At 37.5% G+C, this 24,108-nt stretch overlaps 1 protein-coding gene and 1 long non-coding RNA gene across 15 annotated transcripts in view; one reads left to right on the forward strand and one right to left on the reverse strand.

Annotated features, from left to right (window-relative positions):
- The window catches only part of CHRM2 (cholinergic receptor muscarinic 2), a 118,411-nt gene extending 97,349 nt beyond the window's left edge, over positions 1-21,062 (forward strand). For 7 of the 13 annotated variants that reach the window (XM_084506762.1, XM_084506752.1, XM_084506758.1 and 4 more), the window contains 3 exons: positions 10,157-10,227; positions 12,181-13,616; positions 16,855-21,062. In XM_084506762.1, the coding sequence (XP_084362888.1) occupies positions 12,220-13,616; positions 16,855-16,879 (1,422 nt within the window). In that variant the 5' untranslated portion in view covers positions 10,157-10,227; positions 12,181-12,219 and the 3' untranslated portion in view covers positions 16,880-21,062. Of the gene's footprint in view, positions 1-9,459; positions 9,478-10,156; positions 10,228-12,180 lie in introns of those variants that run through there. The other 6 variants (XM_084506756.1, XM_084506761.1, XM_084506763.1 and 3 more) reach the window with 4 other exon arrangements.
- LOC311430224 overlaps positions 16,248-24,108 on the reverse strand; it is a 48,212-nt gene continuing 40,351 nt past the window's right edge. For both annotated transcript variants that reach the window (XR_014688621.1, XR_014688622.1), the window contains 2 exons: positions 21,353-21,470; positions 16,248-17,358 (listed from right to left, as the gene is read on the reverse strand). This is a non-coding gene — a long non-coding RNA (uncharacterized lncRNA). The remainder of the gene's footprint in view (positions 17,359-21,352; positions 21,471-24,108) is intronic.

Genomic DNA, 24,108 nt, shown 5'->3' on the forward strand with positions numbered 1-24,108 from the left:
AACTTTCTTTCAGGTGGTTGTACAGAGCAATAAGGTCTCCCCTGAACCTCCTGTTCTCCAGACTGAACAAGCCCATTTCTCTTAGCTACTCCTCATAAGACTTGTGTGGAAATGTTTCACTACTTCAAAGAAGCAGTTCAAAGCAAAATTTAAATTGGCCTGATTCAATACCCTGAATTGAGGGTATTTTATTTAGGAGGTTTACATCATGTGTTTGTTTGGTTTCTTTTCTTTTCTTTTCTCTGGAGAAAAGGAAGGTGAGGAGTTAGAATGGGCACTGGTGTTCAAAGAAATTTTTAGAAATATTCATTTGTGTTGTTATTCACTTCAGTTCTAACAGAAAAGATGAAAATTATTTCATTGAACAATAGGAAGTGTCAGGAGAACTGAAAACCATGTAAATTGTCATTACATCCAGAGGTTGTAGAAATACATTCATATTTTTCAAAGAGCCCAGGTGAACACTCTTGCAGAACTCTTCATTTCTCTTGCAGTGACTCTTGCTTTCTCTTCATTTACTTCCTTTCTTCTTCATTCACGGCTCAGTCTGGTCATCAGCTTTTTTTTTTTTTTTATGATTTCTTTCTTGTTTTCATTTCATTTATTTTCTCTTCCTCCACACTTCCCGGTAGGTCTTTCTTTAGGCCCATCAAATATGGTTGTGCTGCACAGAGGTATGTTGCAATGCAGCAGTTCTTACTGAGCAATTCTTCTGCTGTTGCATGGCACAATGGGAGGGATTTAATCTCAGACATGACACCCCAGGGAATCAGCAGTTTGATGGAGGACATGGTTCTCTAAGAATATTACTAGATGGTACTCCTATCTAGAGAGTATTTCATTTCCCATAAGCTTGTTTTACCATCAAGCAATGATTTAAAGAGTTTTGAAGAGAGATGATATTAGATTGAATGAACTGGGCCATGTGGTGACATTGCAGAAGAGTAGTCTTTTCTTCCTCAGATAAGTTCACTGTAGAAAGCTGGTCTCAGGTAAGGAAGCAGAGATGGCAAACATGCAGAAAACAGCAGATAAGTCTGCTGAAGGAAAGGAGTGAGTAACCTACAGCACAAGTATGAAATTTCAGGATATTAATAAAAACAGTTTGAGATCCTCAAAACCAGAAATGGGATAGCAATTGACTTCATACATGTCAAGTAAATCTAGCAACAGTCTTAGTGAAGCTGACGTAGTGTTTCTGCCATGAAAGTAAAGTATGCCCTATAGTAAAATATAACAGCACTATTCCTGAGTTTCAAAATCAAAAAATTTGTCAGAAGTTTTTTTTTGTTTGGTTGGTTGGTTTGGTTTTTAACTCATCTTGGAATAAGAATGAGATGTGGAAGGAACATAATTTACATTTATCACCATGACCCAGTAGCAGCTCTGTATCTCTTTGTCTTCCTTTCTGAAGTGAAAAGAGCAATGTGCAAAATCCTCTGTGGAAAATCACTTTTTTCTACATACCTGTTTCCAAGCAGCTCCTGTGACAGGGGCTGGGTTATAGGGTATCAGGCTTAGTAGTCATAAGCTACTATCAAGCTTTACATGATAGAGAGGCTGAAGCCATAGTACTCGGGAATAGTTTTCTGTGCAACCTTTTCATGCCTCACAGTGCAGATCTGCAAATCTATTTACACAATAATTGCCTGTTTTTCTCTATACTGTGTTAGTTATTACCCCTCAGGCTTTGAATAGTTTGGGTTTCAAATAGTCACATTTAGCAATTTTGAAAGCTTGCATTTCAAATGTTCCTGTTTTATTTTTTTTAGTTTTTAAAAGCATGCAAGAGGTCAAAGTTTGAAATGATCAAGCTTTGTAATGTCTCTCTAAAAAATCAAAATAAGTAGAGAGCTTGAGACTATTTTCTTATGCATTCCAGCCTTCCTGGCCCAATGATGCTAAATATAATTTTAACAGAAGGTACATGGTCAGAGACGAGTCCCCCAGTTTCCTGTTATTAAGTTAACCTTGTTAAACATTACATTATTGTTTAACATAAGATAGGGGCTTCTGTTAATGCCATGGTGAATTATTAATAGGCAAAGCTAAGGTATTTTACCTTGTTAAGTGTAACTGCAGTGTGTTGAGACCAATATCTGGAGCCATGCATCAGAGCTAGAATTAGACATGGATTTCTTAAACCTGTAGTGGAGCAAAAATTCAATTAGTCTGCAACAGGCCAGTGTAATTAAAGTAGGTATCAGTCATTTAGCGAAATGTGACACAGTCAGAGACTTAGAGGGCTTATAATAATGTAGTAACTGAACATAAAAACTACAAAAAAAAAAAAAAAATTCTAAATAAACATTGCCTCTCTTGGCAAAGAATATTTAATCTTTGAGGTTCTCTGTCCACAAAAGGGGAGTTGATCATGCAGTCTCACTGTAAACATGCATAGCTGTGATCAACTATGTTTATAATTAGCTATATCAAGTACTTCGTCTGAGATTTTAAAGCATTCTATGAGTGTAAGTACTGTTACCATATTTCCAGAAAGGAGAGGAACACAAACTTGTGTATGTATTGGATCTTATATCTCTTTCACAAAAACAAAACAAAACAAAACAAAAAATCTCAGACTGCAGAATGGACATGGAAATATGGATTCAGTTATGGAAATATTCAGTTATGACTTTTTTCTGGTAAGGTATAGAACTAATTATGTACTTTCACCATTTCAGTACCATTACCTTAAATTGGTCTGCAGAAATCCAGACCAAAAAAAATAAAATAAAAAAATTTAGTTGCCCTCTAAGAAACAAGTTTGAACTAGAATACAATATATGCTTAAATACTTGCAAAGATTTTGGGCCAAATCCTTTTATATTTGAGTCAGTTTTCTTCTCTATACTTCTAATCTATGTCTTAGGTAAGCTGTTAAGTAAGATGGAAGATGTGTAAAAATGCCCTAGGTTAATGGACACAGAAATTGAAGGGATTAGATTTTAAAGCTCTTCAGTACTTCATATAAGAGTGACCATAATGGACTGATAAGAACTCTAAAAGGCATTTGCTGAGCAAAGATACTTCCAAAGAAGGTTTTGGGATAAGCTAGAGACATCTCACAAGTGAGCCTGCTAGATCTAAGTGAGTGAATAAGGAAATCACTGATAAAAGCAGCATGCTAGCACCACTTCCAATCAAGGGAAAATGAAAGATTTATTTATTTTTTTTTAACTTCAGTAAGAGTCTCTTTGAGCAATATATTAATATTCCTGACAGAGACACTGCTGAATGTTGCAAAATTTGCAGCAAACAGTAAGAGCCTCCACTGTCCACTCCCACTGTTAAGACTCATAAAATAAGTTTATTCAGGGTCCCACAAGGACCTCCAAACCTTGGAGGGATTTGCAGAGATTCACTGAAATCACAGTCACAGTATCTTTACTGAACACACTGGCAGGATGAGTGGTTTAATCAGCAGTTCTTTGAGAGACCCCATTTACTGTTTTATCATTCTTTACTATTTTTTCATTATCAATATTTTTGCAGGCTTTGGCAGAAAAAAACTCTTTCAAACTAGGAAAAAAAACAAACACCCACAAACATAAAGAACGTGTAACTTTTTCTTTTCTTTTCTTTTCTTTTCTTTTCTTTTCTTTTCTTTTCTTTTCTTTTCTTTTCTTTTCTTTTCTTTTCTTTTCTTTTCTTTTCTTTTCTTTTCTTTTCCATATGTATAAATTTTAAATAAGGGATTCATTTCTGTTATGTATTCTGTTATATCTCCAGGTATTCAGAACAAATTATGAGCTTGTTTCTCTCAGCCTTCTGAACCCTCACCTCTTCCCTAGCTTTGCTGCTTGTCACCCAGAAACTTTGTGTAGCTCTCATAAGGTTTTTCTATTTAAAAGTACAGGCATGATAGCTGATATGAAGATAATGAACTGCTGTGCCTCCAGTTCAAACTGGGCTGCAGAGAGAAAGCTTACCTATAATGGCTCTGTTCCTTCAGAGAATAAATTCTGGAATCTAATGAACTCCAGTTCAATCTTAACAGAAAACAACTTTTTTACCAAGGGAACCTTTCCCAGGACTATGAATATTTATAATTTTAGGCTGAATTCTGGTATAGATATTTTAACAAAGTGCTTGAAGAAGATAGTAGTAGTCAGATAAAATTTTCCTTGCTTGGGTTGACTGGTGTAAGGAACTTCAGTCAAATTCCAACAACAGTAGTACAGTGCAGGAAGGGAAAGAGAAATAATTCTTCTGGACTCTTTATAGCCTACTCTGCAGTTGAATCATGCTCAAAGTGATGACTAAATAAAACTGGTTGTAGTGCATAAGTGCAGGCCTGAGCATGTATGTCTGTGCAGTGGGTACCACAGTCTAATTATACCTCAGTAGTCAGCCTGTTTGCTACTAACAATAAATCAAACTCTAATGGTTTCCCAATTTTATCAAAATATATCTCTGATCCTTATTTATAATAAAATGTATATTGTAATAGAATTTAAATTGTAATAGAATGTAAATTGTAATGAAATGTGGGGCTTCTCTACCTGAGATACTTCAGTTACATCTAATTTTTCAGCACATACCGAGTCCATACTACTGATGAAAATGACTGCTTTGCGTGGTAGCTGCCTTTGTGTGCCTCTAGGTGGAGATCCTATCCATTTAACTCAGCCCTCTGGAGAGAGCAGTGGGATGCTTCAAAAGGTAGATAGCAAATGTAGGCAGCTGCTTTGAAAAAACCTGCTTAAGTTACAAATTAAATGAGGAAGGTAGACAGACCACATTAAAAAAAAAAATAAAAATGTATTTTTTTTCCTGACATTTGTCAGATACTTGTTAATATCTTTTTTATTATTTTTTTTTTCCTTATGAGCTCCCCATGCCAGGTATTTGTTTCATTGTCTGTGTGTAGTGCATATTCTAGTCTCTTACTCACATTTTGAGCTAGACCCTGCAGCACATGATGAACACAAATAGGCAGAACCTAGGAGAATGGGAGAGGAGGGGTTCACTATCATAAGATGCCAATTATCAGCAGAGTTATTGCACAGTTTCCACTGCAGGAGTTGGCCGATATGACATCTGGTACATCGACGTATTTCTTAGCTTTAGGCTTTTTGTTATGTTTCAATTTTTACTTCCTTACTCAGTGATTAGAGATGAGTGGTGACATCTTTGTACTAGGACACTGCAGGGGGCAGTCTTGCTGAATGTTTTTATATGGAGGATGAAGAAGTCACGACTTTCAGATGCTTTATTCATGTTATACCACCTTTCAAATGATGGATAACATTTTCTGAGATCTATACAATTCACAGTTTCAGCTTTACACTGCCTATATATAAATGTATGTTAAAGAGCTGTAGCTCTCTGCAGCTGCAGATACACTTTGAACACTCTCTTTAACTAGAGAACCCCAGTTCCCTAGTTAATTGGCAATGTGCACTGGGGGTGTGGACTAGGCTATGCATGGATATCATACAGAGAGGGCTTAAAAATAGCTTTTAGTTATGGATCATTGTTACACAACTGCATCTCTTCTTTTTGCACAGCCCAGCATTATGGGTTGTGAGATTCCTACAAGCCCTGCCCCATCCTCAGTTGACATGACATCTGGCTGTTCACTAGGGGCTTTTTCTTGCCTAACCAACCCCCTAAAGGAGTTCTGAAAATGATGTTAATAAAGCTCCCAATAAGTTTTCCCATTCCTTCTCTTCATTTCTTTTTTTACTCCTTACTTCACCTTGGACATGTAGTGACACCCATTTGGAAGGCACTGAGGTGTCAGCCTCATGTTCCAGGATACTGTATTTTCAGCTGCTGTAAACATCAGGTGAAATGCCACAGAAACCAGACAATGTTGAGGACCTGAGGATAACAGCAGTAACCTCTTCCTTTCCCCTTAAAAACAGATTCATATTGTCTTTCTTACTCCAAAGACTTTGTGCTCGGATTTCTGTGTTATAAACTTCTATTGATCTCAACAACTAGATTTCCAGCTCCCCACACCCCAGCTTACTGGGGAAAAAAAAAAAAAAAAAAAAAAAAAAAAAAAAAAAAAAAAGGTCCGTTTTAGTTTTCTAAAGCTAAAGGGATCTGAACTATTTACTTGCCTGAAATGTAGCAAATACAAATTGAAGTCTTTTCAGTTGCTTTTCTGCAAATACCCTCCAGTGTGTAAATAGCTTTTCTAGGTTGAGGTGCAGAATACTGAAGGTGATACTCAAAGGGAATGAACTACTGTACTCTGTATGTCTTACTGTATGGGCAACCATATCATATACATGTATGTGTACTTTGGTACAGTTCCACAGGAGCAAAGAGAAAAGCCTTGCCGTATCTTTGCCACAAGGCTTGGCTTTTTGCACACTTTGGGAGCAAGTGTTACTTATATCAAATCCTAGCAAGAAGAAGGTGACACATGAGTGACGGCACTTCTAGTCACAGAATCATAGAATATCCCAAGTTGTAAGGGACCCACAAGGACCATTGAGTCCAACTCCTGCCTCTACACAGGAACACCCCAAAATCAGACCAAGTGTCTGAGAGTGTTGTCCAAACACTTCTGGAACTCTGGCAGGCTCGGCAGGCTACTGCCCTGGAAGCCTGTTCCAGTCAGTGCCCAATTACCCTCTCAGTGAAGAACCTTTTGCTAACATCCAGCCTGAACCTTCCTTGTCACAGCTCTATGTCTTTAGTCCAGGAAGTAAAAATCCCTTTTTGTGAATCAGAAACTGTTAGATAAAAACATGACTGTGAAGCTTATTTTTCAGGTTTGCACAGTGCATTAAGTTGCAGGATTTAAAGTGGAATAATGTCAGCTGCCCAAAGACAGAACACAAATACTCTCTTGATTATCCAGGCCCTGAAAAATAAAGCCATACCTACAGCCAAAATTATACTTATAGGAAGATAATAGAGTAATTGTCTTAGTACCATTGGGTGACTATCAGCACAATAGTAATAGTAACAACAGCACAAATTTAGTAGAAATACATAATTATCCAGATCTTTGAGGAAATTGCTTCTTTTTAGTTGTTTCCTGAAACTAGAGCAATTGTATTTTTGTGTATGCTACCTATACTTTCCATTGTGTGATTCTGAATACAAACCAGTTGGGCCTATGACAATATATTCACCAGTTTTAGACTCTTGGAACAGCAGTGAGCAAGATGTGTTTAAGTGCTGTACAAATCTTCAGGCCCTGACAATAGCACTGAGGCAGCAATGTTGATGCCAACACTGCCACCTACTCGAGTAAAATTTCCCACTGCTTTTGAGGGAGTATTTATGCTATTTTGTGTTACTGACACAATGTTAGTTTGCTTTTGTTAAAGCTCCATGACTCTGATTTCTTTATTGTTTAAAGATATGCACAGAAACTCTTTATTTCACCCTTAAGCACTCTTTAGGATGAGATGGGGAAAAGTAGATGCAGGCAGTCCCACAAAATATCTTTCTTTTTTTTTTTTTTTTTCTTTTTTTCTGCTAGGATGTGATTATTGTTGATTGAGAGGGAAAAAAAAAAGTGTATGAAAATAAGAAGAATGGACCACACAGAAGCAGTAGTATTTTCCAAAGCAGTTTCTAGTTTTAGATGGATTGCAGAAGGTAACCCATGCAGTGAAGATATTAGTCTTCTGATATTTGGGGATTTTCTGAAATGTATTTTTTACCAATAACCCAGACAAGATCTATCATTTCTCTTGAAGTCTGTAATAAATTCTGACAAACGTGCATAGTATATTTGTCATGGGCTTCGGGTTTTTGTTTCTCTCTTTTTTCACACTGTGGCTTTAAATGGAGCCAAGAATGAATTTAGAATCAAAACCAGTGCAGTTCAGAATCAAAATCAATTCAGGGAAATATACAAAACTTTCTTCTTGCTACAGAAAAAATAAAATCCGTTTTGCATACGTTTGGAATGGAGACAAACTGGATCAAAGGGGAATAACAGTTAGAAAATATTTTATTTTTGTTTAAGAGTTGAATGCTGAAAAATGCTTAAAGTAACAATGCACATAGATTGCTGGGTATTCCAATTTAAATCTTCAATATAATTTTCAGGTATAGATTATTTGCTTCCTCTTTCATGTCTTGACCTTTTTACACTTTCAGAGGATTGAAAGAAGCCATTAAATCCTTATGATATTTAACTTTGCAACATAACATAACATAAAGGAAGGATTTATCTAACAAACCTTGACAGCCATAGCGTATCAGTCATTTTTTTTTCGGTGTAAACAACTCCATAGTCTGTTTTGTGACAGATGTTGATGATTTGTTCTCAACAAAAAATTATAATGATTGCATCAAGATACATCTGCACTAAAGGGAATGGATCCTGTCAGGACAAGTGGAAAACAGTCAAGTCGGCAGGATATAATTGATAAGTACCTTCTGTGTGCAGTTCACAATCTGAAGGGCAATATCTAGCCTTTACCACTTCCCTTTGCCTTCCCTTTTTTAGTCTGAATACCCCCAATGGCGTCATTTTGGTTCCTCACCCTTACCACAGTTCATATTTCCAATGAAATGGTTTACAGAAATAAATTTATGCACTAGCCCTTTGTTTTGCTGTTCCCAGTGACTGCTAGGGAGATAAATGAAGGACTGAGAAGCAGACCATGGCTGCCAGCATGCTCTGTGAAAGTATACTCCAGCCTGTGCCAGCCTATGCTGTGTTTTGAGTGAGGATGGGGATCCAGGTCAAACCATCTGTACCCTGCTTCTGCCTGTCCTGGCAGGCACTAACAGTAAAAAAGACCTGGCATCATACTACGCCAAAAGCGTACACTCTGTGAAACCCACTAAATCCCCCCATTCTGTCCCCAGCCCCAACCACAGAAAGGACAGGAATAATTTTCAGCAGTGCGAAAAAGCTCTTTAGAGAAGAGAAACTACTGTACTGAGAATGTTTCCCAACCACTTATCAAATATCAAACAATTAATTTTTTATATGTGGATTTCTCTGCCTTGGATATTTTCCATGCAATTATTATGGTGTTTACATTCCACAAACTCATATATTATAATATATATTTCAGAAAATGAACTTGGTTGTTTTCCAGGTCACAAGAGAAGCTTCTTGCCTTTTCTGGCTATTCTCTGTTTAGCAAGAATGCACTTAGTATACAAGAATAAATTATGGTAGCCCATGGGAGTCAGTGCCATATTGTGCAACTCATAGAAATACCCATGGGCTTGCAGAAGAGAGCTCTGTTTGTTCAAGAACAAGATCTGGTACTTCTCATAATGGGAGGTCATATTACCTTAAAATGCCTCTGCCTGTAGGTCTGCCTGATGAGTAACATCTGTTCCCATAACAACTGCCTCTCCAGCAGGAGAGACAGACTCCGTGGCATGACAAAAATAAAAATAGTCCACAGTACTGTTCTGAGGGAGCAAGCGGCCCAGCCCCAGTAAGGGAGAGAAACCTCCTTACAGATGTGATTCAAACCCTACTGGGGCCAGCAGGAAACAGTCCAGCAGATTCAGGGCATCTTGCATTAGGAGGTAAGAATATTCCTGTCTCTGCTCATATGTGTAGAATGGTAGTTCTATACAGAGTGATGAGAGATGTCGGTTGAAATCAAATGTTCTGTAAGTTCTCATCAGCATACACAGGAAAATGTGATTCACTTTACAATCATATTGACACAAGAAAAGAAATATTTTACTGTCATATGTGATGGCAGAATTCACCTCTGTGTTTTTCCATACCTAGGAAAGCCATGGCAGTCAATTTAATTTGCAGTGTAGGACTATCAGTCTTCCTATGACAGGACAGCTTCATGCAAAAGGAAATAATTGAGAAAGGGATTCCTCTGTTTTACTTCCATTCAGAAGAATACAGTGAAATTCTATTCTTGACAAGTAAAACCAGGTTTTAGCTCTCATTCAGCTTCTTGCACCCCAGATAATAAAATCAGGGGAATTACCAATATTTCCATTGAAACTGGGTAAAAAATTCAGCTGAGAAAATTTAGGAATAAAGTTAACTGGGAGGTAGTAATTTGATTTCACAAGTTTCAAGGTTTTAAAATGAATTTTAGTGCTCCAGTGGAATAAAAACAAAATTCTTAACATTTTGTCACAATGAAATTGTAGAGAAACATCTGTCTTCTTATCGTAAAGCTTTTTTTTTTTTTTTCCTACTCAGATTCTCTCTCACCCTCTTCCCTTCTTTTTCCAGCTTCTCTTGCTCTCTCTCTCACTCTGTCACCAGAGGTAGCTGCCGAACCCTGGATCACAAACTCTTTTCAGGTGAAATATTTTTGAAATCAATACATTTTTGTGGGTTATTTCATCTTTTCATCAAAAATGCTTTTGGTCAAAAATGTTCATAAACAACCCTGCTTGGAAGAAGTCCCCAAAAATTGATAGCTTACACATCTGGCTGGATAGCCAGCTGCTCAACTGTGAGGCTGGGGCTGAAAAATATATGCTGAATTGCTGAACTGAGAGTCCTATAGATTAAAGATGTCTGGGGTATTCTCATGTCTATTTTTTGAACCAAGAATAAATTCTGCTGCATTCCCCTTGGAATGTCTTACCTTGCAAAACACGTATTTAAATAAGCATTTCTCCTCACAGCTTTTTGTTTCTTTGAAACTCATCCCAAGGATTTTAGGGATGTACCTGTGATTAACTAGTAGGAAAAAGTGTCTGTCTAGCCTTATGTTCCTATATTTATCATGTGCCCACCTCATCATTGAACTGGCTAAAAAATCTCATCTGTTTTAAAAGTAAAGACAAATGCATAAGCCTTATCTACTGCCAGTCATATCTCTTTAAGTAAAAATTGTGAGATTATGAAGTCCACTCAACCAGAGAACCTTCACCCTGGTGTAGCATCTTTACTTTTCCACAGAAACGGACTTGCTTATTTTTCTTAGAGTTCACAAGGGTTTTTGCTGTTGTGCTGACATTTCACATCATCTTTTTCCTTTTGGATCTGAAAGAAAGTATGCAGTTCTAAAATGACAATGAAAATGCTTCGCTCCAAGTGACATGGAGCATCAACAGGCTTGTCACAGAGAACAGAGAAGTATTTCCCTGAAATATAAAGGAGCCAAACATAATATAATATTGTTTTTTTCAGTCTTCATTAGATTGTACCCCCACTTTTAGAATCTCAGTCTTAAAGAAGTGATAACCTATGGGTGGGAAAAAAAAAAAAAAAAGGAAAAAAAAAAAAGGAAAATATTCCAATTAGAAACAATCTAACTTCTCTGTCACATCTGGCCTTCATGCCTCAATAATCCCTTGAGCAGAGCTCATAAATAATGAGAGCTAGGAGACTGGCTGTACAATTCCAGTGCATTCTATTGATTTCCAAGGGATGCACAAAAGGATAGTACATATCCTTAAGGCACAAATGCCAAGGGGATGTACAAAACCATTTTGATTTCACTGAAAAAAAAAAAAAAAAGAAAAGAGAGAGAAAGAAAAATAAAAAATTATTTGTAAACATCTATCTAGACGGCCAGATCCACAGCTGAGGTGAGTCTACCAATTCTGTTGACTTTAATAGATCTGCCCCTTTTTTGTTTATCAGAAGACTAATAACTTCAGTTTGGCATAATGGTAAAATCTTTGCAATTTATGGGAGAAAAATAAAATTAAAAAAAAAAAAAAAGAGGTAACAACAGTGCAAGAAAATTAGGGAGAGAGATTACACAAACTTGCTCCATGAACCTTAAAAAAGCATACCCAGCAGGAACATGAAGGAAAGATGGAACCATAAGTCACTTTCTCATGATTCAACTCATGGTAAATCACATCTTCACCTTGGGTTATAAGAATAAGGACTTCAGGGCTGTATTTTTTTTTTCTTGGAGGTGGCTTGAAACGAGCAAACTGAATTTTTATATTAGTAGGGAAGGAATCAATACACAGATCTTGTTACAAAATTTTCAAGTCATTCCTAGTTTTATAACTAGGCAAAGAGAAAAATTGATGGGACAACTTAAAAATCTAGACATGGATTCAAATATAGTGCTTTTGTCACACTTCTACAGAAATCCTTTTTTCTATGTTATTCCAAAGGGGATATTATATGTTGCAATGTGTTTTCATTAGCACAAGAAGAATGATCCTTCTGCACTCGATCTCCTACCTTTAAATTCTTTCCAAGTAGTTTTCCTGGAATCCATTTCCTAAAGGTAAAGGGACTGATTTCATAATGGTATATGTTTTCTTTTCTTTCCTCTGCAGGCTTAAGTGATAATTGAGTATCTTGTTAGCAGCACAGAAATGAATAACTCAACGTACATAAACTCTTCCACTGAAAATGTGATGGCTCTGGAGAGCCCCTATAAAACTGTTGAGGTGGTCTTCATTGTCCTGGTAGCAGGATCTCTCAGTTTAGTCACCATAATTGGGAACATCCTGGTCATGGTGTCAATCAAAGTCAACAGGCACCTGCAGACTGTCAACAACTATTTTCTGTTCAGCTTGGCCTGTGCAGACTTGATCATTGGCATCTTTTCCATGAACCTGTATACACTCTACACTGTGATAGGCTACTGGCCCTTAGGGCCTGTGGTGTGTGACCTCTGGCTGGCTCTTGACTATGTGGTCAGCAATGCCTCTGTAATGAACCTCCTTATTATCAGTTTTGACAGATACTTTTGTGTCACCAAGCCTCTGACATATCCTGTAAAGCGGACCACTAAGATGGCAGGCATGATGATTGCAGCTGCGTGGGTGCTGTCCTTCATCCTGTGGGCCCCTGCAATTCTCTTCTGGCAGTTCATAGTAGGAGGAAGGACTGTCCCTGACAAGGATTGCTATATCCAGTTTTTTTCCAACCCTGCTGTCACTTTTGGCACTGCCATTGCAGCTTTCTATTTACCTGTTATCATCATGACTGTTCTTTATTGGCAAATCTCTCGAGCCAGCAAGAGTCGGATAAAGAAAGGGAAAAAAGAAGCTGCTCAAAACCAGGATCCAGTTTCCCCCAGCCTTGTTCAAGGTAAAATAGTGAAACCAAACAATAACAACATCCCAACCAGTGGGGATGGATTGGAGCACAACAAAATTCAGAACGGAAAAACCACTGGAGAAACTGCGATGGAGAACTGTGTTCAAGGGGAGGAGAAGGACAGCTCCAATGACTCCACCTCAGTCAGTGTGGTTGCTTCCAACATGAAAGAGGATGAATCTGCCAAAGATGCCAGCCAGACTTCTGCTTCCCAAGACCATCTCAAAGTGGAGAACTCCAAGCTGACATGCATCAGGATAGTCACGAAGTCTCAAAAGGGTGACAGTTGTGCTCCCACAAACACCACCGTAGAGATAGTAGGCACCAATGGAGAGGAAAAACAGAATAGTGTAGCCCGGAAAATTGTCAAGATGACGAAGCAGCCTGCCAAAAAGAAACCACCTCCTTCTAGAGAGAAAAAAGTAACAAGGACCATCCTGGCTATCCTGCTGGCCTTCATCATCACCTGGACCCCATACAACGTGATGGTGCTCATCAACAGTTTCTGCACATCCTGCATCCCTGGTACTGTATGGACCATAGGTTACTGGCTCTGTTATATCAACAGCACCATCAACCCTGCTTGTTATGCGCTCTGCAATGCTACTTTCAAGAAGACGTTTAAGCACCTTCTTATGTGCCATTACAAGAATATAGGAGCTACAAGGTAAAAATAATAAAATAATAAAAAGAATAAAAATAATAACAGAAAAGGTGAAGAATTTTGAAATTAAATAATAAAGCAAACAAATAACAATGCCATAGCACTTTATGCTCTACTATGGAATGTGCAATCCAGGATGTTAGTGGAAATATTGAGATGGGGCATCTGCTCCACTCCTGAGAACTACACTTAAAACTGTTTTGTGTTTTGTTTTTTTGTTTTGTTTTGTTTTGTTTTAATTATTGACAATAAATCTTGAGGACATGGGGATGTTTTGAGGAGTTATTCAAGTATATGGTCTGGAGGCACAGTTACTTTCTGAGAGTATTCTGCAGAAGGGCTTTAGAATCTATGCGTTTTTTTGTTTTGTTTTGTTTTTTGTCATTGTGTATAAAATATCTATTTTTTTTTCTGTGTGTTTAAGAGGTATTCATATACGGAAAAGAAATGAGGTAACTTTTAAAATAACCATGTGGAAGAAGTATATAGGCTTGGAAGAACTTTACATAATCCAAATCATAACAAAAAGTTTCCAAAGCTCAAGGTTGTCTAAAGTTTTTGTCTATGTAATCTGAAAACCTTAATGTTATGTAAATCATGCTGAAAGATATTTTATGTTGTTTATGATGCTCCCATTTCCAAAACTGCATCATTTATGAAAGCATAATTCTGCTCAACATGTAACCATTGCCTAACATCTGTATCAAAGTCTGCTACTTGTCCCCTTCTAGGGGATTTTGTCCCATGATCTCTCCACCAAGTAAAAATAAAAGTGAAAAAAGACATCCTTTCCAGATTGCTAAATCCCAGGATTGTTTCAGCATCCATGTAAACCCAAGCTTCTGAGACTATTTTGTTCACTTTGTTTGTCATATGAAATCTGCCCATGGATTTGTCTTTCACCTCCATCAACCTTCCCCTCCCTTTTGTACTTTCTTTAAGATACAAAGACTGTATATCAAAAGAAGTTGTAAATTCCAAGGTCTCATCAGATCAGCCACGATGGTGGCCAAATGAAGGGCCTCAGCTGAAGCATAGAAACAAGCTTATTACTAGGAAAATAGAGATTACATCCTTTACAGTTGGATGTACAGATGAGGATGTATGTTTAGGGGCTACAGAATGAATAGTCGATATTAGATGACTATGCTCTTGACCAGCCAAAAGGTGATTCTCATTCACTTACTGATGAAAAAAATGAGATTTACTGATATGCCCACATAGATCTTGCTCTGCCTAAGACCTTAGTGTGAAACCAGGGTCCTACCTAGGTGTATCCTGTACAAGATGTTTACTTTGTGGAAAAGATATTAGCTATTTTGCCTTTTGTACCAGCTAGGAGCAATATTTTCACCATATGCCAAGGGATAATACTAATAAAAAGGCAGAGAAGAAATCAGAAATTACTAAAAAACAGATACTGAAATAGTCTGGAAGAGGGGCTGGTAAGAGCCATGTTCAAATATTTTCCGTTACTCTGTACCAGCTCAAATCCAGATTCTTTCTACCTGACAAAGAATTTTTTATTTCAATATTTGACATTTATTGTAGCACAACTGAGCACTGTGTAGATAGGTCAAAGTACATCAGATTACTGAAAACAGATATTGTCTGTGAGTGTTACATATTCCAGTTACCTCCTTCTTTGTAACTCTCACTTCCAGGCACTAGTGAAGTTACACCTACACGTTCTGTTATCCAAAAAGTAGCTTGCTGCATAGACAGTCTTCTGAGAGATTGTATTATGCAGTGAAAGCCACCAACCAACTGAGACACTAAAGCATTTTGTTATTTCATGTTAACACATAAGAGTCTTCCAAAATACACTTTAGAATAGAAGCATTCAAGATTGTGGGAAAATTAATCTTGCAGGCTGAAGTTTTACATTTGACAAGCTTATTGGAAGAGAGTGTTGAAGCACTTTGGCAATCTGACAATTTTAATATTTCAAAGTACAGGTTCCTAGAAGAAATGGAAAATGAAGAAGATTAAACTGCAGTAAATTAAGGCCACATTAAATTTAGGATTAATACGTCTTACTATGCATTCATTGATTTTATACATCTAGTGACTTCATCCTAATGCATCTAAGTGTCTCCAAGGATCTAATGCAGCCAAGGATCTAATTTTGCAACCCTCACTCACATCAAGCCACATTTGCTATCATAAACTTCAACTTACTGCTTGTAAGGAAAAATTACTCAGTGGTAAGGTTTGCAAAATCGAGTGCAACTTGTCTTTCAAAACCCAATCCACTAGGCTTACATTGACAGGTCAAGAGAAAGAGTTACATGATCATTTCTACATCATTCATTCTCTTAGAGAGTTAAAAATCCAGGTGAGGGGGGGAGTTAATTTTCTAAATCTTATTTCTTTAGAAATTTTCACAAAAGAAACTCACCTGTTCCTTTCAGAATGTAATGAAGATATTAATAGCACATACACATAAAATGGGAAAAATGTTTTGATTATTATTTCACCTTATAGCTTCCATTTCCCAGCAGGTGTGTAAATGATTTATTCTCTCCATTGAAGCTTTCACTTTTTCATAAATGATGAATTTTTCCAACAGCTGAGGACTCTTCTACAGGTTAAGTGTAAAATTAATGTGATATTATGACACTCAACACACCATGCAGAAACAGATTTATTTTGGGGCCAACATTCATGAAACAAAGAGTGACAGACTAGTGTGAAATTTTCTGGAATTTTTCCTTAGAATCACCCCCACTTTTGATACTTTTGATCCTTTTGAAAAGGCAAAATTCTTTTTTTGTGTCTGTATTATTGCATATTTAAATGTTTGCAAGAGACATAATCCTGTGTGTTTCCACCTTGTTCTATGGTACATCAACATTTTCATCTGATTAAAAATGTAAAAATACATGAAATAATGTACTTACACATGTACAGACAGGCATGCAAAGACACACCAACATGTTTTATATACGTGGAAAATAATCATCTAACTCTCAAGATGTTGTATGTGATTATTGTGTCTACGTTGTGCTCGATGGCAGCTGGTGGGATTTGCAGAGCCAGCTCATACTAATGACATTCTGTATCCTGTCCTGAAGGTAGAGAGGATGGCAGAGCCTGGGAACTTCTCAGGTCTGTGGCTGGTCATGGCTCAGTAAGATAAAACAGAGAATAATCTTTCAGGACCACAGAAGAAATTGTCCTTTTGAACATCTCTCGAGCTCTCATCTCTTTGCTTTCTGTCCCAAACAACATTCAATAGGTTTCACTTCCCTTCTGAAAGATAGTTCTGCAAGATGTAGATGTCGGTTTCGAAGAGCAGCGCTCCCTGGGTACCTCTTCTGGCTTCCCTGGATGTTACCTGCGCCCCATCCACCCTATGGCCCCTAGTGGCTCCGCTGCTGGTGCTGCCACATCTTCATCCCGGGCTTGGCCAGAGGATGCACTGGTCACTTTGGTTTCACATAGAAATTGAGAAAACTGTGAGGATGAATCATGAAAGAAAAAAAAAAAAAAAAAAAAAAACCTGCAGCGCACACTTCTCACCCTCTCCTTATCATCCTCTTAATCTTTTCCAGAAGCAGCTAAAACCAAAAAGGCCCAATCCTTCACAGTATCTGTGCTGCAGCAGGGTTTGTCCCATTGGCAGCCCATTGGGGGTGAACCATTCTGTCATGGGCCATCCCTTCTTTCTCTGTCCAAGGAGAGGACAACAGCCTGGAGATGTGTCAGTCCAACTGGCACCTTCTCTGAGTTTTAAAGACAACTGTGGTTAAAAAGAAAAAGGAAAGGAAAAAAAAAAAAAAAAAAAAAAAAAAAAAGAGAGAGAGAGAAGAAAAAGAAGAACAAAAAGGGAGAGAGATAAAGAAGAAGCTGAAGCAATATTGAGAAATTTGTTTTCCAGTGTGTACAAAACCTGAGGAAAATTTGTCAGCTGTTTTGTTTGGATTTTTCATTTGATTTATTAGAAATCATGGGGATTCATTTGGAGACAGCAGTGTTTGAACAATGCCTGATGAAAAATAGTCCAAAGCCAACAAACGCATTTATATAGGTCACATTTCTTTCTTATAGGTCTTTCTTTCTTTCTGGTTTGCCTCTCAAATTCTCATGGGGGCAGAAGTTTTCAAATGGACCCCAGAGATCAGTTGTTTGTTATCCACAATGCAATGGGAACAAAAGCAACAGCTAAATCTATCATCCCTCTGTTTTATATCCTTCTGGTGGAAGAAAACATGTTGACAAGAGGAGGCCTCTTGTGGTTGGAGTGAGAACAGCCCACCCACTATTAAGAAGACTTCTGCTTGTCACAGTTGCTCCTGACCATCACAAATCGGAAAGAGGCAGAAGAGTATGGACCCTTTTTTGCTTTGATTTGTTTCATCTCCTGATGGATTTGAACACGTCCCTTGCCTGTGCTGCAGTAAGGCTTGCTATTAAACTCACTTCCACAGATTTTTTTTTATTTATTTTTTTTTTTAATGTTGATCCCTGCTCTCCATTCCTATTGATGTGGCAGCTGCATGGGTAGAGAGCACCTGGTTTCTCCAATGTCACTGAGGTGGCACACTTTGAGTTTTTCTTCTCAGAAAACAACACCTCACCTGGCCACTCCTGTTACCAAAATCATTTCTGGTACTGGGCTTGCAGGACCAAGTTTCTAAAGCGTCCCCACAGCCACATTATGATGCAAGGTTGGCATTATGCAGTTGGTGGGAGGCAGAAAACATGCTGCTAAGAATTGTTTTCCTTCCCTAACCTTACAAAATTTCCTAAACATCTTTATTTTTTTTTTTGACAAATCAGGATGCTTCCTGTGCAAAGCCAAACTATTGTGAAAGAAACAGCAGGAAAATCATCTCTGGGTTGGGGAGTGGGAGAGAGGTTGTCGACAGGTCTAGAGTCTAGTAGCTTTAGATATTTTTAATCTCTCCTCCTGGATGGCTCTGTACTCACAGTTGACAGCAAGGTAAAGAGTAGAAACTGATCAGCTAAAAAGATTTTTCCCTTTTTTCCCCTCTGGATCTACAGATCTTTTATACAACTTGTCTAGAAACACTTGTTAATGAAATTATATATTTCTATGCAATATTCCATTTATCTTTCCTGTATATCATTAAAGACTTCTAAGATTTTTTTTTTTTTTTTAATTTATAGAAAATCTTTCCCTGAGAGAAGCTGATAGATGGTCCTCAATCTGCAGTAGCTTCTTTTTTGATTGCCCTGCCTCTTTCCTCTTTTGACACAGTTTTGAAAAAAAAAAAAATGCTTTAATTCTCCCTCTCTTTACTATTTGTCATCTGTGTTTTAGCTACAGGTGTGCAGTTTCTCTTACTTTTAAGACACTGTGAATGCTGGTATTCAAATTATTTAATCCCACCAAAAATACTGCCTTCTCCAGCATGCAAATCTCTCTCCATTGAAGTCAAGCATACTCTGTGGAGTGAGAAGTTTCATAAATTCTTTCTGCATGGGATTTGATTTGGAAAGAAGAAAATTCCTCACATGAAACAAAGCCAATTCAGTTCTCTTCCTCCCCGGTTTTATTATGTCCATATGAGAAATAACTGGATGATAGCAAAGACTGAATATTCTCATAGTGGAATATCAAGAAGCAACATGCATGGATTTATTTTATGCCTTGTGCAATGGTAAGGCAATCTTCCCTTCCACTGAATCCCTTTTTATTCCCAAGCTTTCTAGCAGAGTGTTCACTCAGAAACCATGCCTGAGAAAGTAATTATAGCAAGACTGAGTTAGACATCAATCATTTACCACAGCCGAGGTCATTATTTCTCCTTTACTTTTGCTTCCTTCCTTTGCTATGGCCCCTTTTCCTACATCACGGAAACTAGTGGCTTACACATGCATATCAGTCCTCCTGGGTTTCATATTTCAGGATACTGGGTAGATTTGTTAGACATATTTAATTCCAGTATCAACTGAATAAAGAAAAGAAAAAAAAAGAAAGTGTCTTTTCCCCATCCAAAGTTTTTTTTAACCTCAAAAATGCAATTGGGTGGGATGAAATTGGGTGGGATGCAATTACATCTTTTTCCTATTTTTACAGAGAGTTATTGTATAGGTTTTTTTGTTTTGTTGTTTTTTGTTGTTTTGGGGGATAGTCAGAGGGGTGGTTTGATTTGGTTTCTTTGGACAGTACTTGCAAAGAAGCACATAGCAACTTTCTTCTTTTAGATGCCCCAAAGTGCTCTTACTCTCTGAGAGAACCAGCTGTGGATGGTGTATGAGACAGTAAGGTCATGATTACAGTGGACTCGGGAAGGAAGGATTTCACTGAGTTTTTAGCTTTTGGACAGGTTCACCTGTCAGCTCAAAAGAAAGTGCATGCCCTAATTTTGTAAAAGAATGGTTGTAAAAGAACGGGTCATGGTTGGATTGCTTTTTTTTCCACCCCTCCTGGCTCATGTAGGCTGCAGGAGAAGGGAAGGTATTTCTCCACCATAGGCTCTGTCGTTACACCTCTACCCTAAACACAGCCCTTCTCTGAAGCACAGCATTGTAGTAGTGGTAGTAATAATAAAAACAATACTGGAGAGAGTGCCATGGTTCTTCTTATACATTGTCCCTTAATTTTGGTGGCACTTTGTAGAGGTGGTTGGTAAGTTAGAGACTAGCAGTTTGTAAATACCTTTAGAAAGTGTGTTTTAACATGACCAACAGTATATCTTGTCTATGTACAGAAATAATACAGTATGTGTACTACTATTCAGATTAGGTTATAATGTAAATATATCTTCAATGAATGTCCAATTATTCTTCAAGCTCTATGTATGAGGAAGAACCTCATCTCTTCTTGAGATTTTTTTTTTAACTTAAGGGTATGGCAAACCTGTCATTCATTTATATATATATTAAAAATAAAAATAAAAAGTTTAAATAACTGCATTCTTTTCTTCAAAAGTGAAAAATACTGCAAAGAAGAAGGGAATGCATTGCATGTATATGATACCCAAAGTCATATGGTTAGACTGGGAACTGATGTTCTTACAAGTCGGGGACTGGTCAAATTCTTGATGCTGTACATTTGATCTCATATAAATAAGATAAGCACAAGTTTATGGTTAGCTGTGTAAAGCTGACCAATTTGACTATATATATACATTATATATTTATATGCTGTATAGATATATACATATTATATACAACATTCACACAATGAAAGCAAAGTTTGATAGTCATATTAACTGGGAAATTGGATGTTATGTTGTACTCCATTTGGAGGAAAAATATATGTTTTATTCAGCAACATTCAAATGTTATGCAGGATGAAGGAAGAAGGTGCTTCACCAAAACAACTCATGAAGGACAGAGGTTTGAAATATCTTGAAGACACAACTAAAATTACATGCAATATATATGTATGTACTTCTGCTGAGTTGTATTCCTAGTTAAATATTAAATTAAACAGCAAGTTATAACAATAATAAAAATGTTTTTGTATGTGGAATCCCTGTTTTGTTTTCTTTTATTTTATTTTTACTGAGTGAAATACCCTGTGAAATGCAAAATGGCATAACAAATGAAGAAAAATAGTTTCCCTACAGTAGCCGCAGCAGTGAATGACTGTAGTAATTAAAAGAATAATTCTAACTTTCTTTTCCATTGGTCTTCTTGACAAATGTGAAGTTCATGAGATGTCTAGAGAAGTACTTAACTTGTCCTTGTTTTGTCCACATCTCTCTTTCCCATACAGTTCACCTCTTTTGGTGACTCTGCTTCCCATAGAAGATTTTTACCTTTAACTGCAAGATCTCCTCAGTAATCCGATGAGGATCTCTAAGATGACATTCCTCCATATATTTCTGCCATCTAACAGTATTGAAAGGGAATAGGTATGACTCTTTTGTACCCATCCTGTGAAATGAAAATGAAAGAAGTTTGTAGTGAATTTTGGGGGAAGATGGCACCACTAGCACCCAGATATATTTTGATCTACCATTACTTTATGAATACATACCTATCTGCATGGCAATCCTAGCAAGTATCTGGGAATAGGATAAAGCACATAGGCTGCATATATTTAGCTCCTCAGGGTCTCAGAACACTCTCTCACCCCCAACATGGGACAAAACAGGGTTCAGATGTAGAAGAAAAAAACAGTGGTAATGACTGGAAACCATTCCAGCCCAGCTAAATTGGGCTTTTGGTGGACAGTCAGTCTGGTAATTTGACAAGTGATTTGACTGTCATCAAGAGAGGGTCTCTTGGGCATAGTGGGTACATCAGCTCTGTAAGGATACTTCAGACTTTGGTAACTGCTACAGGTGGGATATTAATTCATCAACTCCAGAGTAGAAAGAATTAATTTTAATAAGATGTTCAATTCTCCTTTTAAATATATCCTTTTTAAATATTTTAATATTCTTACTGTTTCTTACTGTTTCTATCTTATGAAGACCTTAAACCCATTTTTGCCCTCTGTCTGAGACTTCCCACCACTGCTCTTCCCTCTGTTGTTCCTTTAGTCCAAGCTCAAGTTCAGCCATTTCACCACCGTCTTGCTGTCCATAATCTTTCTACAATGAAAGACAGAAAAGCCACTTTTTCATCTGTGTTTTTCTTAAAATAATCAGATAAATTTATGTTTGAATATATTCATTCACTTTTCTTGTATTTAAATCTCTTGCACTCTGCAAACCATATACTTTACTGATAGTGCTGCAAGGTGGGAAAACACTATTACTGGTCTTTCACACATAGATCCCAGTGGTCAGAAAACACTTGTCAAGATCAAACTAGAGACACAAATAATTATTTGGACTCTTTTTACAAGCCACCATTTATTTAATTCTGAATCATCTCTTCTGTTCAATTCCAGTTCTTCTATTCAATTCCATCTCCTACCCAGCAGATTACCAGTTTCAGTTCCTGCTTTGCTAACCAGCATGTCACAGAACCGTATGCATAACTTGATCTGTCAGTATACCACTCTGGTCCAAATAATTTTCTCACACACACATTATACCATCTATAATTGCCAACATATGGCTTCAGGGGGGCCTCAAGATGCTGATGGTGAGAGCTGTAACAGATGGAAGAGGTTTCTGCAAATATGAGGGTTAACTTCCAAATGGGTAGAGTTGCCAATCCTATTTGAAATGCAGCATGACAGGCCAAGACTTAAATCCCTTCTTTATATGTTTTGGAGGGCAGTATCCAACCCCACCTTTTTTCCAAAATGTACTTTTTTGTTATTTTTTATTTGTATTTGTATGTAGGCTTTAAATTCATTTAAAATTACAAAAAGTCTACAATAAGAGTACATGCAAATCCAGAGCACTGAAGCTGTTGTTTGTCTTCCCAGAGAAGGTTCGGATGCATTGACCACACATATTTTGAAAACTCATCACACACAAGGAAAAGGGGATACAGTTGGTGCCAAACTACTCACCTCCCTGACTAAGTCACTCAGGTTAATTGTTTCACTGCTGGGATGTGAAAGAGGTTACCTTTTTCTTTAAAAATGTAGACTCACAGTCAGTCACAGTAAACATCACCATCTGAACCTCTCTATATAGCCAGTAATTATGGTTAATGTAATATCTAGTGGCTTCATCCTCCCCCCTCTGGAGAGAGAACTTCAGACGACGTTCCCCAGACCAGTAGTGTTTTTATTCAGTGTTTTTCTCTGAGGCCTTTTATTAGCAGAAAAGATTGTGAAGTATAACTGTTTTCTGTTCACTGTGTTCTGGAAACACCCCGAGAAAATCAATGCAGAGAAATGCTACTATTTTGTAAATCCATTAACTGTTTCTGGCCTTTTGCCAGCCTTTGTATGCACTGTCTAGACATGGGAACCTACTTGGCTGCGCTAGGATATGGACTTTGCCGCCTTCTCCTCGATGGAGCTTGCCAACTTCATTTCTACCAACACATAGAACCAGGGGGAATAATAAAAGCAGCAAGAAAGATATCAAAGAAACAGAGCAAAAAGAGTAGTCCTTTCCTTATGTCCTTAATCATAGCTCTCTTCCTTCTTTCCTCTTCCCTCCTTTGTTTCTTCCTTCTTTCTTTCCCCACCTCCCCCCTCACCCCCCTCCTTTTTTTCTTTTCTCTGAAGTGTCTCAGCTAACTCTGTGGGTTTCACACTCTCATTAACAGGTTGCTAAAGGTGCTGAATAAATCACTATGAAAGGAAAGCCTTTGGCTTAAAAATGTGAAGCAATGTGGGAGGGAAGGAGGCAAAGAAGAATGCCTTGAAAAGCTCTTGAGTTAATTCATTGCAGTTTAGAGACCAAAGGAGTTCCTTGCCTCCCACCATAATCACTACTATGATTTCACCTGCTGTTGAAAAATGCTCAGGAGCAGGACTGAGCAGGGGTGATTGAATGCATACAGCGCAGCAGTGATATTCATAAATGGAAATGTTATTGGTGGTAGCTGCACCAAATCATTTTCTGTGAGTATGGAAATAATAGATCTGTAGCCTCATAAAATTATTCCTGATAAAACTCCAACCTAAAAAAAAAAAAAAAAAAAAAAAAAAAAAACA

This window comes from Aythya ferina, assembly GCF_964211825.1.
Source record: "Aythya ferina genome assembly, chromosome: 1".
In the NCBI taxonomy this organism is placed as follows: Eukaryota; Metazoa; Chordata; class Aves; order Anseriformes; family Anatidae; genus Aythya; species Aythya ferina.